At 47.9% G+C, this 12819-nt stretch overlaps 1 protein-coding gene across 6 annotated transcripts in view; it reads left to right on the plus strand.

Moving 5' to 3' along the window:
* The window catches only part of BRD9 (bromodomain containing 9), a 243300-nt gene that overhangs the window by 147655 nt on the left and 82826 nt on the right, over window positions 1–12819 (plus strand). For all 6 annotated transcript variants that reach the window (XM_069730459.1, XM_069730455.1, XM_069730457.1 and 3 more), the window contains exon 12: window positions 3276–3408. In XM_069730459.1, coding sequence (XP_069586560.1) covers window positions 3276–3408 — 133 coding nt within the window. The remainder of the gene's footprint in view (window positions 1–3275; window positions 3409–12819) is intronic.

The raw sequence follows: 12819 nt of genomic DNA on the forward strand, positions 1-12819 counted from the left end.
TGCACTGTAAATAAATAATTTAAAAAAAAAAACTGCGTGGGTTCCCCTGTATTTTTGATAACCAGCCAGGCAAAATTCAGCCTTCAGGAGTCAGCTTCAGCAAGGCTGGTTATCAAGAATAGAGTGGTCCCCACTCCATATTTTTTAATAATTTAAATAAATAATTAAAAAAAAAAAAACTCACAAGGTCCCCACTGTTTTTGAAAACCAGCCTTGCTAAAGCTCACAGCTGTGGGCTGGTATTCTCAGGCTTGAAAGGGGCTATGGATATTGCCCCTTCCCACCCCCCCACCCCCACCCCAGCCTAAAAATAGCAGACCTCAGCCATCCAGAAAAGGCACAGTGGGGTGATAGTTGGGGGGCTTGATGTCACCTTTGTATCATCAGGTGACATCAAGCCCTGAGCTTAGTAATGGAGAGGCGTCAATAAAACAACCCCATTGTCACATTGTATGAAAACATACCCAGAAAAAGGTCCTTTAATTGAAAGAAAGACTCAGACTCCTTTAATAATCTTAATTAAACGATACTTACAACCTCGCCGATTCCCCCAATGCCCTCGTCATCTGCAAAAGAGGAAAAAAACAAACAAACAACAATATTCCTCACTTTTCCACAGAGATGCTTTTAATCCTTTTGTCCCACGACGGGTCTAGCTATACTACATCCTACATCTAGATGGCAGGCTGCATGGTTGCGTGATTCGACCATGCAGCCTGCCATCCAGTAATTGTATTTGTCACTGATATCTGTGTATCTACCTATTCTATTTTTATTTACTGTATGTAATCTCTTCTATCCTGTCAGCTCCTGTTGTGATTTATATCTCTTCTATTCTAACCTGTCACGCTATGATTTTACTGAACGCTGCACATGAGTTGCCAGCTTTTATTCTATCTTTTACCGGATGTTACCGACTTTTCCAATTTTAAGAAAAATGCTCGTGTAACCGATCACGAATCCGAATGTACCATATTCGAGTCAAATTTATGTTTGGTTATTGTTCTCCAAACATATTCGCTCATCCCTAATCTGTATGTCTAGTAAACTGTAACCGCCTCCATTGGAAGCTTTGCTTTTGTTTTTTTTATAGCGTGCATATATATGATTACATTCCCCTTATTTTTGTGTTTGAATGAAAAACAAAAGTACATTTCAGTCATTTACCGTAACTCAACATAAAAGCACAGATGTGACATTTTCAGTCCATAGTGTAGAAGGAAAAATGTGGAGAATCTGTTTATTTTGTCTACATGTTTCGAAGCACCATACTTCTTCCATAATGATTTTTCTCCTGAGGAATGAGTATGTTACTTCAAAAATCACAGACAAAATAAAAATCACAGAATCTTTTTAATGTGAATGTTAAATGCCTTCATTCACCAGCAGCGCGGATTCTCTATTTTTTTTCTTTCAACGCTATCTAACGTGGTCAGTGGACATTCTGCTGCTGGGATTAATGTTCTCTAATGCGTGATCACAATTTAATCAGGTTAGTTTAACCTTTTATTCAGTGAATTGATTGTAAAAAGGATAAAATCCTTTTGCACTTCTAATTGCTTCCTTAGCATATAATTTTCAGTCTATGGAAGACTGTTGTAGTAACAGACAGACATAAACCTAAGGGTACCGTCACACAGTGGCATTTTGATCGCTACGACGGCACAATTTGTGACGTTCCAGCGATATATCCGTGACGTTCCAGCGATCTCGCTGTGTCTGACACGCTCCTGCGATCAGGGACCCCGCTGAGAATCGTACGTCGTAGCAGATCGTTTGAAACTTTCTTTCGTCGTCTAGTGTCCTGCTGTGGCGGCATGATCGCATTGTGTAACAAAGGTGTGCACGATATTGTATACGATGTGCGCATAGTAACCAACGGCTTCTACATCGCACATACGTCATGAAATTATCGCTCCAGCGTCGTACATTGCAAAGTGTGACAGCAGTCTACGACGCTGGAGCAATATTGTTACGACGCTGGAGCGTCACGGATCGTGCCGTCGTAGCGATCAAAATGCCACTGTGTGACGGTACCCTAAAAGAATTTAGATCCCCTTAATCTTCAAAGTGCTGAATACCTGAAACTGGTCTCCAGTGGTGTTTTTGTCCTTTAAAGAGAAGCTGTCTGCCGGAGCTTGAGTCATGGCAGTAATTGCGCTGTAATACACATTACATTGATATCTTTGGTGAAGAAATCCGCTCTGTCTTTCTTCTGTAATCAGCATTTGAAGTTCTCTGCTAATTAGATTTCAGTGCACAAGGGTTGGACTGTACTCTGGGGTCTTCTCCTCCCTGTTTGTGATTCAGGCTACCATCCATTTATCATGCATTTTTAGAGGATCCATTACATTTATTAAGAGAGAAAACTGTATTTGACGTTTATTTAAATTGTTCATGTACAAATCTGACATACGGATGGCACATGGACGTAAGAAACGGACATCCTGATGCAATACACATATATAGAAGAAAATGCATATACAAAAATATCAGTTTTCTTGACCAAAAAAACTACTAATTTTGAATACGCTTGCGTGAATCCTTCCTTGGGTGAATGATGCACACAAAAAGATTCTGCCATTTACCCAAGAGCCCAGTGCACCTGTATAACTAGAACACACTGAAAACAATACACTCGCTCTTTCTGTAGGTTAATCGGACATACCCAGCGGCAGTGTGTGCTCATGTAGGTTAATCGGACGTACCCAGCGGCAGTGTGTGCTCATGTAGGTTAATCGGACGTACCCAGCGGCAGTGTGTGCTAATGTAGGTTAATCGGACATACCCAGCGGCAGTGTGTACTCATGTAGGTTAATCGGACATACCCAGCGGCAGTGTGTGCTCATGTAGGTTAATCGGACGTACCCAGCGGCAGTGTGTGCTAATGTAGGTTAATCGGACATACCCAGCGGCAGTGTGTGCTCATGTAGGTTAATCGGACATACCCAGCGGCAGTGTGTGCTCATGTAGGTTAATCGGACATACCCAGCGGCAGTGTGCGCTCATGTAGGTTAATCGGACATACCCAGCGGCAGTGTGTGCTCATGTAGGCTAATCTGACATACCCAGCGGCAGTGTGTACTCATGTAGGTTAATCGGACATATCCAGCAGCAGTGTGTGCTCATGTAGGTTAATCGGATATATCCAGCGGCAGTGTGTGCTCATGTAGGTTAATCTGACATACCCAGCAACAGTGTGTGCTCATGTAGATTAGTTAATCTGTCATACCCAGCAGCAGTGTGTGCTCATGTGTTGTATTTGTGTTTTGCAGTTACATTTCTTAACAGCACCAGTACAGCCCTGTCGTTACAAAATAATACTCTCTTCACTGATCTCAAGCCTGATGAAATGGACCTAATGTATGCTGCTTATGGTGATGACACTGGGATCCAATGTGCTCTTAGGTAAGAGGATTTATCTATTAGGATTTTCAGGGATCACTCAAAACCACAGGTATATGTCTGATTTGATACTGTTCTCCGATTTATGTCACCAATGGAGGTCAATGGGTCCATTAAAAAAAAAAAAATTAAACTGCTCTTGAATGTCATCCATGTGCGATTTATTTGTTCATAGGAGAGGCATGAGAAACCTTAAAGTGGTTGTCCAGTCAAATGAAAACATATAAAGAAAAATGCACATAAAGAGCTAAAGAAAAAATAAAATTAATGTTTATTGTAAAATATTAAGACCGTGTTAAAAGTAGCTAAAATACACAGAAAATAGAAAGGAGTAAGCAGACAATAAAAAACACCAACTAAAATGTAGCTCTCTGCATCTAGGACAAAGTTGAGTCATCTGATCATCACTTAATACATCTGGTGCTGATTCCGCTTTTCGGATGTCTGGAAAGTACAGAGGAACCATCTGGCCTAGCTCATGTGGTCAAATCGAGCAATTGATTATAAACTAGCTGAGTATATATTAGCTGTGGATATGAGTATATATGATTATAGAGGAGTATACATGCAAGTGAGATCTACATGATATATATATATTTCTAGTAGTTAGAAACACGTGTGCACAACCGTATGAGGTGCACGGGTAGGTTCCCAAACCGTAATCAGCAAATAATACAAAACCCGGCACTCAACTTTGTGGTGTGAAGAAACGAAAGATTTATTATCCCAAATCAGAAAACGTTTCGGTCCCACAACTGGACCTTCATCAGTAACGTTTACTGGGACAATGTATAGATTCAAGTGGCTATATGGCCTGCCCGGAGGTTGCTACCAATATAGTATTGGATATCCAGAGAGAAAAGTTACAGCCTATATGGGTGCTGTCATCGCGGCATCCACCGCTGAATATATATTTCTATCACAAGCCCCCCTTAGATATCACTTGCCCTAATCCTAGCCTCCTGTCCCAAAGCGCTGCAACTCTTTTCTGCTGCTGGTGAACTGACGCATGCCTAGCGCATACGCCCCACTCCATACAGACTTTTTGCAAATGGGCAGTCAGGAGCTCTGTCCCTAACGGGGGTTCGTTGCAATCAATCTCTTAGCCAACAGCATGTGTAGTGAGCGGTGGGTATTCTTTATCAGGTAGGTCATCTGTTCGGTCAGGCAGGGCATCCACAACATCATTCTGGCTTGGGTGTCATCCTCTGATAGGGGAGCTTCCTTGCAATGCGATGAGTGGATCCAAGTGGGTCTTCCCTCCAGCTTCACAGAGGTTGGTGTCATCAGCGGCACTTGGAAAGGACCATCAAATCTGGTATCGAGTGGTGTTCTCCTAACAAACTTTTTTTTTTTTTTACCAACACCCAATCTCCTGGCTTCAAGGAGTGCGTACCGGACACTGAATCTGGATCTGGCAATGAAGAAAAAAACTCGAGAATGGATATTAGCAAGTTTCGTGGTCAGTTCAATTACATAAGCAGACAAAGTGTCATATTGCATAGTCAGCTGCTAGGGAAAGGATACCCCTAACCTGGGACTAGACCCAAACAAAATTTCATATGGTGACAGCTGTTCTGGGCCTCTGGGAGTGTGCCTTACACTAAGGGCTTGTTTTCACTTGCGAGGAACATGTCCGTGTCTCGCATGTGGAAACGAAGCTCTGGTGCCGGCACTGTGGAGCGGAGCGTGCGGCTACATGTGTCGCTATGCGGCCGCACGCTCCGCTCTGGAGTGCCGGCGCCAGAGCTTCGTTTCCACATGCGAGACACGGACGTGTTTATCGCAAGTGGAAACAAGCCCTTAGTAGTGTGATTGGGAGTGTCTTATGCCATGGTTTGTTTGTCTCTTGGACAACTTTCAACATCCTGTTCTTAAGTGTCCCATTCAGTCTTTACACTTTCTCGCTACTCTGGGGATTGTAAGGAGTGTGTAGGCCTAAGTCTGACCCTACTGCTGACCAGATCTCCCGTGTGAGATTTTATGTGAATGCGGGTCCCTGGTCACTCTCTATCACTTCTGGGACCCCCCATCTGCACATCTCATCTCTGAGAGTAGCTTCTTTGCAGTAGTCTTTGCTGACTGGTTCCTCACTGGGAAAGCTTCTGGCCATCCTGAGAACACGACCACAAGGGCATATTCAAATCCCCCACTTGGCGACATCTGGATGTGGTCTATCTGGATCCTCTGGAAGGGGTACAGTGGTCTGGCAAGATGTGTGGGAACTTCCTCCATTCTTCCAGTGTTGCATTTGCCGCAGGTCAGACAGCTGCTAGTGAATTCGGCTGTTAGGGTGGAAATCCCTGGAGCGAACCAGTAAGCACCATTCATCTGTGTCTTTGATCTGTGTGTGGGCCCATGTGCCCACTGGACCACCATAGGGTACATACTTCGGGGTAAACAGGGTTTGTAGTCCATTGCGTTTACCCTTCCTTCTTCATGTGTTACTCCCTTCCGTATCCAGCATTTCTTCTTGTCCTTTTGGGGCTTGCTCATGCAGCTTTTTGAGCAGATCCCAGGACGTCATCTGGTCAGGTTTCTTGTCTTCAGTCATCATGTAGTAGCTGTTCGGCTCTACGACCTCTCCCACTTCTCCATATTGTCTTCCTTTGGCTGCTTCTTTGGCTGCCATATCCGCCATGTTGTTGCCCCGTGCCTCTGTGTTCAGTTTTCCATGTGCTTTGACTTTTAGTACTGCCACCATTTTTGGAAGTTTGAGTGCGTCCAGCAGGTCCTTGATGGCTCCATGATGCTTCATGGTTGTTCCGCTTTCTGTGATGAAGTCCCTTGCAGCCCAGATGGGTCCAAAGTTGTGTGCTATGCCATGCGAGTACCTTGAAGCGGTATATATGTTCGCAGTTATGCCTTCTGCAATCTGGCAGGCCTTCGTCGGCACTATCAGTTCCGCTTCCTGGGCTGACAGACTAGGCGGCAGACTTCTGGACCACAGGATCTCTTGATTGCTGGTCACTGCACATACCGTGTGGAATCTTCCTTCATCATCTGCAAACCTGGAGGCCTCCACATAGAGGATCAACTCTGGGTTGGTCAGTGGCTCTTCTGCCACTTTGGGTAGTCCTGCTGTTTCCTGTTGCATGATACTGAAGCAATCATGGTCATCCGTCCGGAGCAAATCCAGATCCCTGCAGAAGGTATCATGCAGATTTTGATCTGCGGGTCCATATCTGTATCCCCCCCTTGGGAGTGGAAGTAGAGTGGACGGGTTGAGGACTGTGCATCTGGAGATGGTGACATTGTCGGGCAGGAGTAGAGAGCATTGGAGGCGAAGATGCCTGGTGGTGGAGAGATGTTTTGGCTGGGTTTGGTTGAGGATTGCTGAGATGTCATGCGGAGCCAGGGTTTCCAATGAATATCCAAGAATGATGCTGCTCTCATGCAGGAGGGGGCTCCCCTTGCAACTGGATCCAGACGAGCTGAAAAGTAACCTAAAGGTCTCTGCTTTCCCCCCTGAAGCTGTGTCAGGACTCCAGTAGCAAGGCCTTCTTTTTCCATCAGGTAGAGATGGATTGGCTTCTCGTAGTCAGGTAGGCCTAGTGCTGGCGCTGAGACTACAGAGCCTTTTAACTTCTTGAACGAGCTGAAGGCTGCATCTGTCAGGAGGAACGGGGTGTAAGATTGCACTTACTTGCATGTTGGGGAATACTCGCTTGGCAGCGACAAAACACACAGCAATACGTTTTCTCCTCAAAGACTCAACTGGGTTTATTACTCCATAAACCCAAGTGGCAGAAAACACAAAACAACAATCTTCATATCACGGCAAATCAAAGTAACAATGTTCACAGCGTCACTCTGTTCCATCAGGTCGGTGACCATGCACTCTTGGTCGAGTCCAATATTCCGGCTCGCTCTGGAGCCAAACACACAGTCTGGTATTACCTGCTCGTCAGTGCTGCAGGTTTTCCACTGGCAGTACCACACGGGACCGGTTTCTGGTTCTGCAGATCCCTGTCCTCACCTCGTGCTGTCCAGGGATCCAGTCCTCCTCCCAGGACCTCCCAACACCCAGGTTACTCGGGATCATACAGATGGCCTGTCCGGGTACTATTCAGGACGTCCATCCCCGGCTGGGACCGTCCAATACCCAGGCCAACAGTAGCAAAGTCCCACCATGTGCTCTTCAGGGCTAGCACACCCAACAACGAGGTTTCTCTCAGGACCTTGCACCTGTACCATCCAGGTCTGCACACACAGACCGCACAGGGCCCCTCTGCAGTGTCCAGCCACGACACATGGAAGTGTGTCCACACTTGCAGACTCCCAAACACCCACTACCATGTGCTAACACACCTCCTTTAGGTAGCCTGTAACCACACCCACAGGTGAGGTAACATCACATGCACTGGTCACATGATCATGACATCACTGCAGGACCTCAAACTCCTGCAGGGAAAAAGATAGTGAGCGCCCCCACTCAGAGTGAGGTATGTGTGTAGCCAGACCCTCCCATCTCTCATAGCTACCCGCAACCCGGACCCAGGTGCACTAAATGACATCTTCAGTGCTCACGCGCTCTAAAAACAAGATACTCGGGGTTGCATCGCAGGGAGCATCCATCCCTGTGACTAATACCTCCCATTAACCACAATGCCAGACACTGTCTCACTATCACATCCATGCACACAATTGCCACGCACTCTCACGGCCCCAATACGCCTCCGTGCGCATACTGGGGAGACCATGCAGCGCTCCCTACCTGTTACAGGGGTCACTGCATCACAGGGGTTACGTTGACGTAATCATAGAGGCTGCATTAGGACTGAGGCATCAGGGATCCAGGCTCTGCAATACGAAACTAGACCAAGGAAGGCCTGTAGCACCTTTGGAGTTGTTGGAGGAACCATCTTCTCCACTGTGGTCTTCCGGTCATCTGTCAGGTGTTTCGTCTGGTAAGCAATACAGTGTCCCTGGAATGTAACTCGCTTCAGACACCACTGGACTTTGTTCTTTGAGACCTTGCAGTGCTGCTCCGCCAGGTAGAGTAGGAGAGACAAAGAATGGGCTTTACACGTGTAAAGGAGTAGATCGTCCATGTATTGTAGCAGGGTTGCTTCTGCATGTTCTGTGACCCATTTGGTGATGACTGTGGACATTGCTTTGGTGAACTGTGAAGGGCTGTTCTGGGTTCGCTGTGGCATCACTGTCCATGTGTGCTGTCCTCCCTGGTGTGTTAAGGCAAACAGGAACTGGTCTTCCGGATGAAGGGGAACACTGGAGAAAGCATTAGCCAGGTCGGTCACTGTGAACACTTTTGCTGTGGAAGGCACATTTGAGAGCAGAGTGTGTTTTAAACAGCGTGGCGTCATTCTCATCTCTCAGGTCATGTACCATTTTGAACTTGGCTGGCTCTCCTTTTACAGTCTTTTTCTTGACCGGGAAAAGCGGGGTGTTGCAAGGCGATGTGCAAGGAACAATGATTCCTATTTCCAGATAGATCTTCAGTTGGTCAGAGACAGCTTGACTCTAGCCGATGGACAGGGGATGCTGGGCCTTACGAGGGTACGGGGTACCTGGCTTGAGTGATACCCGCAGTGGGGCAACTTGAAGTTTTCCCACATCCTGGGGTCCCTTAGACCATATACTTTCTGGTACTACGTCCAGTACCTCCTTTGGTAGGCCTCCATCGGTTGTTTGAGGTTCTTTTAGGGCCGCCAGCATGATTCTTCTTGGGTCAGGGATGAAGAAAGTTTCACAGTCCCATCTTCCTGGAACACTGTGGTTGCCTTCAGCTTCTGCAGTAGGTCCGCTCCCAGCAGGTTGAGTGGCAGGTCCCTGACACCACAAACTGGGACAGGATAGAGTGTCCTGGCTGAGTGCACACGCTCAGAGGCCTTATAGGCTGGGAATGTCTGACTTGACCATCAATGCCCATGCGAGACACAGAGGATTCTGATAGGCAGGTGGGATCGGGGAGTTCCACAGGTCTCATCACACTTCTGGCTGCATCTGTGTGCAGAAGAAAAGATCTGACAACGCCATCCACTTTCAGGGTAATTTGAGGTATTGGTCCTGCAGATGGGGTTTTACATGTCAGGACCGTAGTGTCTTGTGGACCTGGCTTGCTTGCCCCTGTCCTATGGACGGGGTACTTCACTGCCTTCTGTACTTCCTCCTTGACCTGTTTCTCTGGACCAACTCTTGGGTTGCATGGGTGCTCTGCACTGGTTCCGGAAATCGCCAAACTTGCCACAGATGTAACACTTGACACTTCTTCTGTCTTTGTAGGGTGGTTGCGCTTCCAGGTCAGTGGTCACCATGAGAGGGGCCGTCTTCTGCACTCCTGTTTGGGACTCAATCCCTTTTGGCTACTGTGGACAACGGCATGATGGGTACTACAGTGGCAGTGGGGTCCGGCCTGCTGTTTAAAGCTGTGGGGCCTGGTGGTAAGATGGGGCCAGCCGGTGCGTCCGTGTCGAGGCCCGGGGGTGCGATGAGACCGGCGGTTGCATCCAACCCGAGGTCTTGGGGCATTACAGGGGCTGCGGCTGCATCTGCCTCCACTTCTTCCCCCTGGTTTGACACAGCTTCTCCCCTTTGCTAACCTTATTGAGGTCGGTGTCTCCTCTCCGGAGTCTGCAGTGGTTTTTCCGGTGTGTCGCTCGGCACTTTGCAGCATCTTCACTTCTGGCTCCCCTTGCGGTGTTCTCAGCAGCACGGCACCCGTTTCCTTCTTCGCGCTCTTTGTGGCACTATGATGGCGGCAGTTTTGGCAACAATCAGCAATAGACAGTCTTCTAGGCGCACATAACCCGTCTTGCTGGGTCAGTCCACTGCTATCGACCTGTACTCGGGCCTAGCCACTATCAGTGGCTTCCTGATTGTCTGTCTCAGTCGATGCACAAAGGCTTGTGCCAACATTTGCCTGTGTATCTGGTCATGAATGGTGAAGCCCAAGTTTTGGAATACTTGTATTACTCTGCCATGAAACTTCTCCACAGACTCTGTCTTGTCTTGGCTCATGTCATGTAAGCTGAGGCCTTGTCCTGCCAATCTGCCTTTGGCCCACTCTCTGAGCTGTTCAATTAGCTGTGGCCCTGACTCCCAAGTGTGTACATCTAATTCTGCTGGAAGTTTGAATTGTTTCTTCATGATTGGCCAGAGTGCATCACCTGCTTTTATTTCCATTTATGGCCCAGAGATCATTCCAGGTAGCTGCATATGTTCGCTGGTTCTACTGCATTCTTCGGTAAAATGGCATGGGATGCATCCCTGGGTCTGGAAGAGTGTTGAGAATGCTGGTCACCTGACTTGGGGTGAAGTGCACATAATGTAATAGTGGTGCCTCTATCTGCCCCTGCATTCTTGGTGCCTGTGGGTTTCTTTTCCTAGTACTAGGCAGCATGTATGATGTTCCCTCCTCATCCTCATCAGAGGAATAGTTGTGATAGCGTGTGCTGGGGTCATACACTGGCTGATTTTGGACTTAGAAGTTGCCTTTATATGTAATGATGTCTTCCCCCCCCCCCCCCCACGCCCCCTCTTGCTGAAGCATAGGCTTATAGTTCTATGTTGGTGTGAATGTAGGCAGCTCTGACCAATGCTGAAGTTGTACATTATCAGCAGATGATGATGTCAGTCCTCCCCCCTCTGCACCCAGGGCTGACCTGTCTGCTGCCTGATGTGTCTGGGGGTTGCCTACTGCATTGTGTGTAGGGGGATTTTCACCTTCCCCCGATATCATAACTGGCAATGGCTGGACTGTGCCAGGGATATAGAAGGGGTGCCTTGTGCTGTAAGCACCACATTGTTTGAATTGGGCGTTGGCCCAGCCAGCAACACAGAAGAAGAGTCTGAAACAGGAGGAGATATATGGGGCAGAGAAGAAGGAGGAGATGAAGGAGGGGTTGATGAAAGGTGTATAGGAGGAGGAGGTGAGAAGTGAGGAGAAGATGGGAGGTGTGGAGGAGAGAGAAGAGGAGGAGAAGAGGTGTGGAGATGGGTGTGGAGAGGGAAAAGCAGGAGGAGAAGTGTGGTGGGGGAGTGAAGAAGAAGGAGAGAGGGTGAGTGAAAAAGAAAAGAGGTGTGGAGAAGGAGGAGTAGAGGTATAGAAAAGAGAGAGAGATCGAGAGAAAGAGAGAAAAGTGGAGAAAGAGGAGAGGAAAGGAGAGAGAAGGAGACAAAGAGTGACAGAGAAAAAGGGAGAAAAACTCCCTATACCATGGATTCTGTTGAGAGCAGACTGCACATGTCTAATATCTCCCGTCTTATACACATAAAAAATCACTTCCTGGTTTGCTCACATATCTTTCTGTACCACCTAAGCGATGTAAGCTCTGCTGCTACTGTATACCATGCATTAGTATTCAGCAATTTAACATCAGCTAACTTCCCTTATTTTCCTTTCTACGTCATGCCATTCCGCAGCTTGAATTCTGCCATTCTTATGGATTTCACATACTTTATACCTTCCAAAATTCTTCACATACTTAACACCTTCATGTTCTGCCACTATCTGGGGGGGCGTTTTCTCATCAGGAAGTAAAAGACCCTCCTGTTGCTTGGTCAGCTTAACCCCTTAGCGACCGCCGATACGCCTTTTAACGGCGGCCGCTAAGGGTACTTAAACCACAGCGCCGTTAATTAACGGCGCTGTGGAAAAAGTGTATAGCGCCCCCCACAGGCCGATTTTCTCCGGGGTCTCGGCTGCCGAGGGTAGCCGAGACCCCAGAGAACATGATTCGGGGGGTTTTTAACCCTCCCCGCATTTGCGATCGCCGGTAATTAACCGTTTACCGGCGATCGCAAAAAAAAAAAAAAGCGATCTCTTTTTAATTTCTCTGTCCTCCGATGTGATCGCACATCGGAGGACAGAGAAAAGGGGTCCCAGGTGGCCCCCCAATACTCACCTAGCTCCCCCGATGCTCCTCGTGTCTCCCGGTGGGCGCCGCCATCTTCAAAATGGCGGGCGCATGCGCAGTGCGCCCGCCGGCCGGCACCGGGAGAATCTTTGGGGTCTCGGCTGCCTGGGGTAGCCGAGACCCCAAAGAGCATGATCGGGGGTCGGTTTTAGCGACCCCTGTTTTGCGATCGCCAATAATTAACTGTTTACCGGCGACCGCAAAAAAAAAAAAAAAAGTAAAGTGTAATTCCCTGTCCTCTGATGTGATCGCACATCAGAGGACAGAGAAATAGGGGGATTCGGGGACCCTAGCATACTCACCTAGGTCCCTGGATCCTCTTGCTGCTCCTCCTGGCCGCCGGCAGAAGAACATGGCGGACGCATGCCCAGTGCGCCCGCCATCTGTCTCCATCTGCCGGCCGGCAGGAGAACAGCAGTTAGGGCTAAAATTAGGGGTAGGGTTAGGGGTAGGGTTAGGGGTAGGGTTAGGGTAGGGGTAGGGTTAGGGCTAGGGTTAGGTTAGGGGTAGGGTTACGGCTAGGGTTAGGTTAGGG

This window comes from Ranitomeya imitator, chromosome 6, assembly GCF_032444005.1.
Source record: "Ranitomeya imitator isolate aRanImi1 chromosome 6, aRanImi1.pri, whole genome shotgun sequence".
Taxonomy (NCBI): domain Eukaryota; kingdom Metazoa; phylum Chordata; class Amphibia; order Anura; family Dendrobatidae; genus Ranitomeya; species Ranitomeya imitator.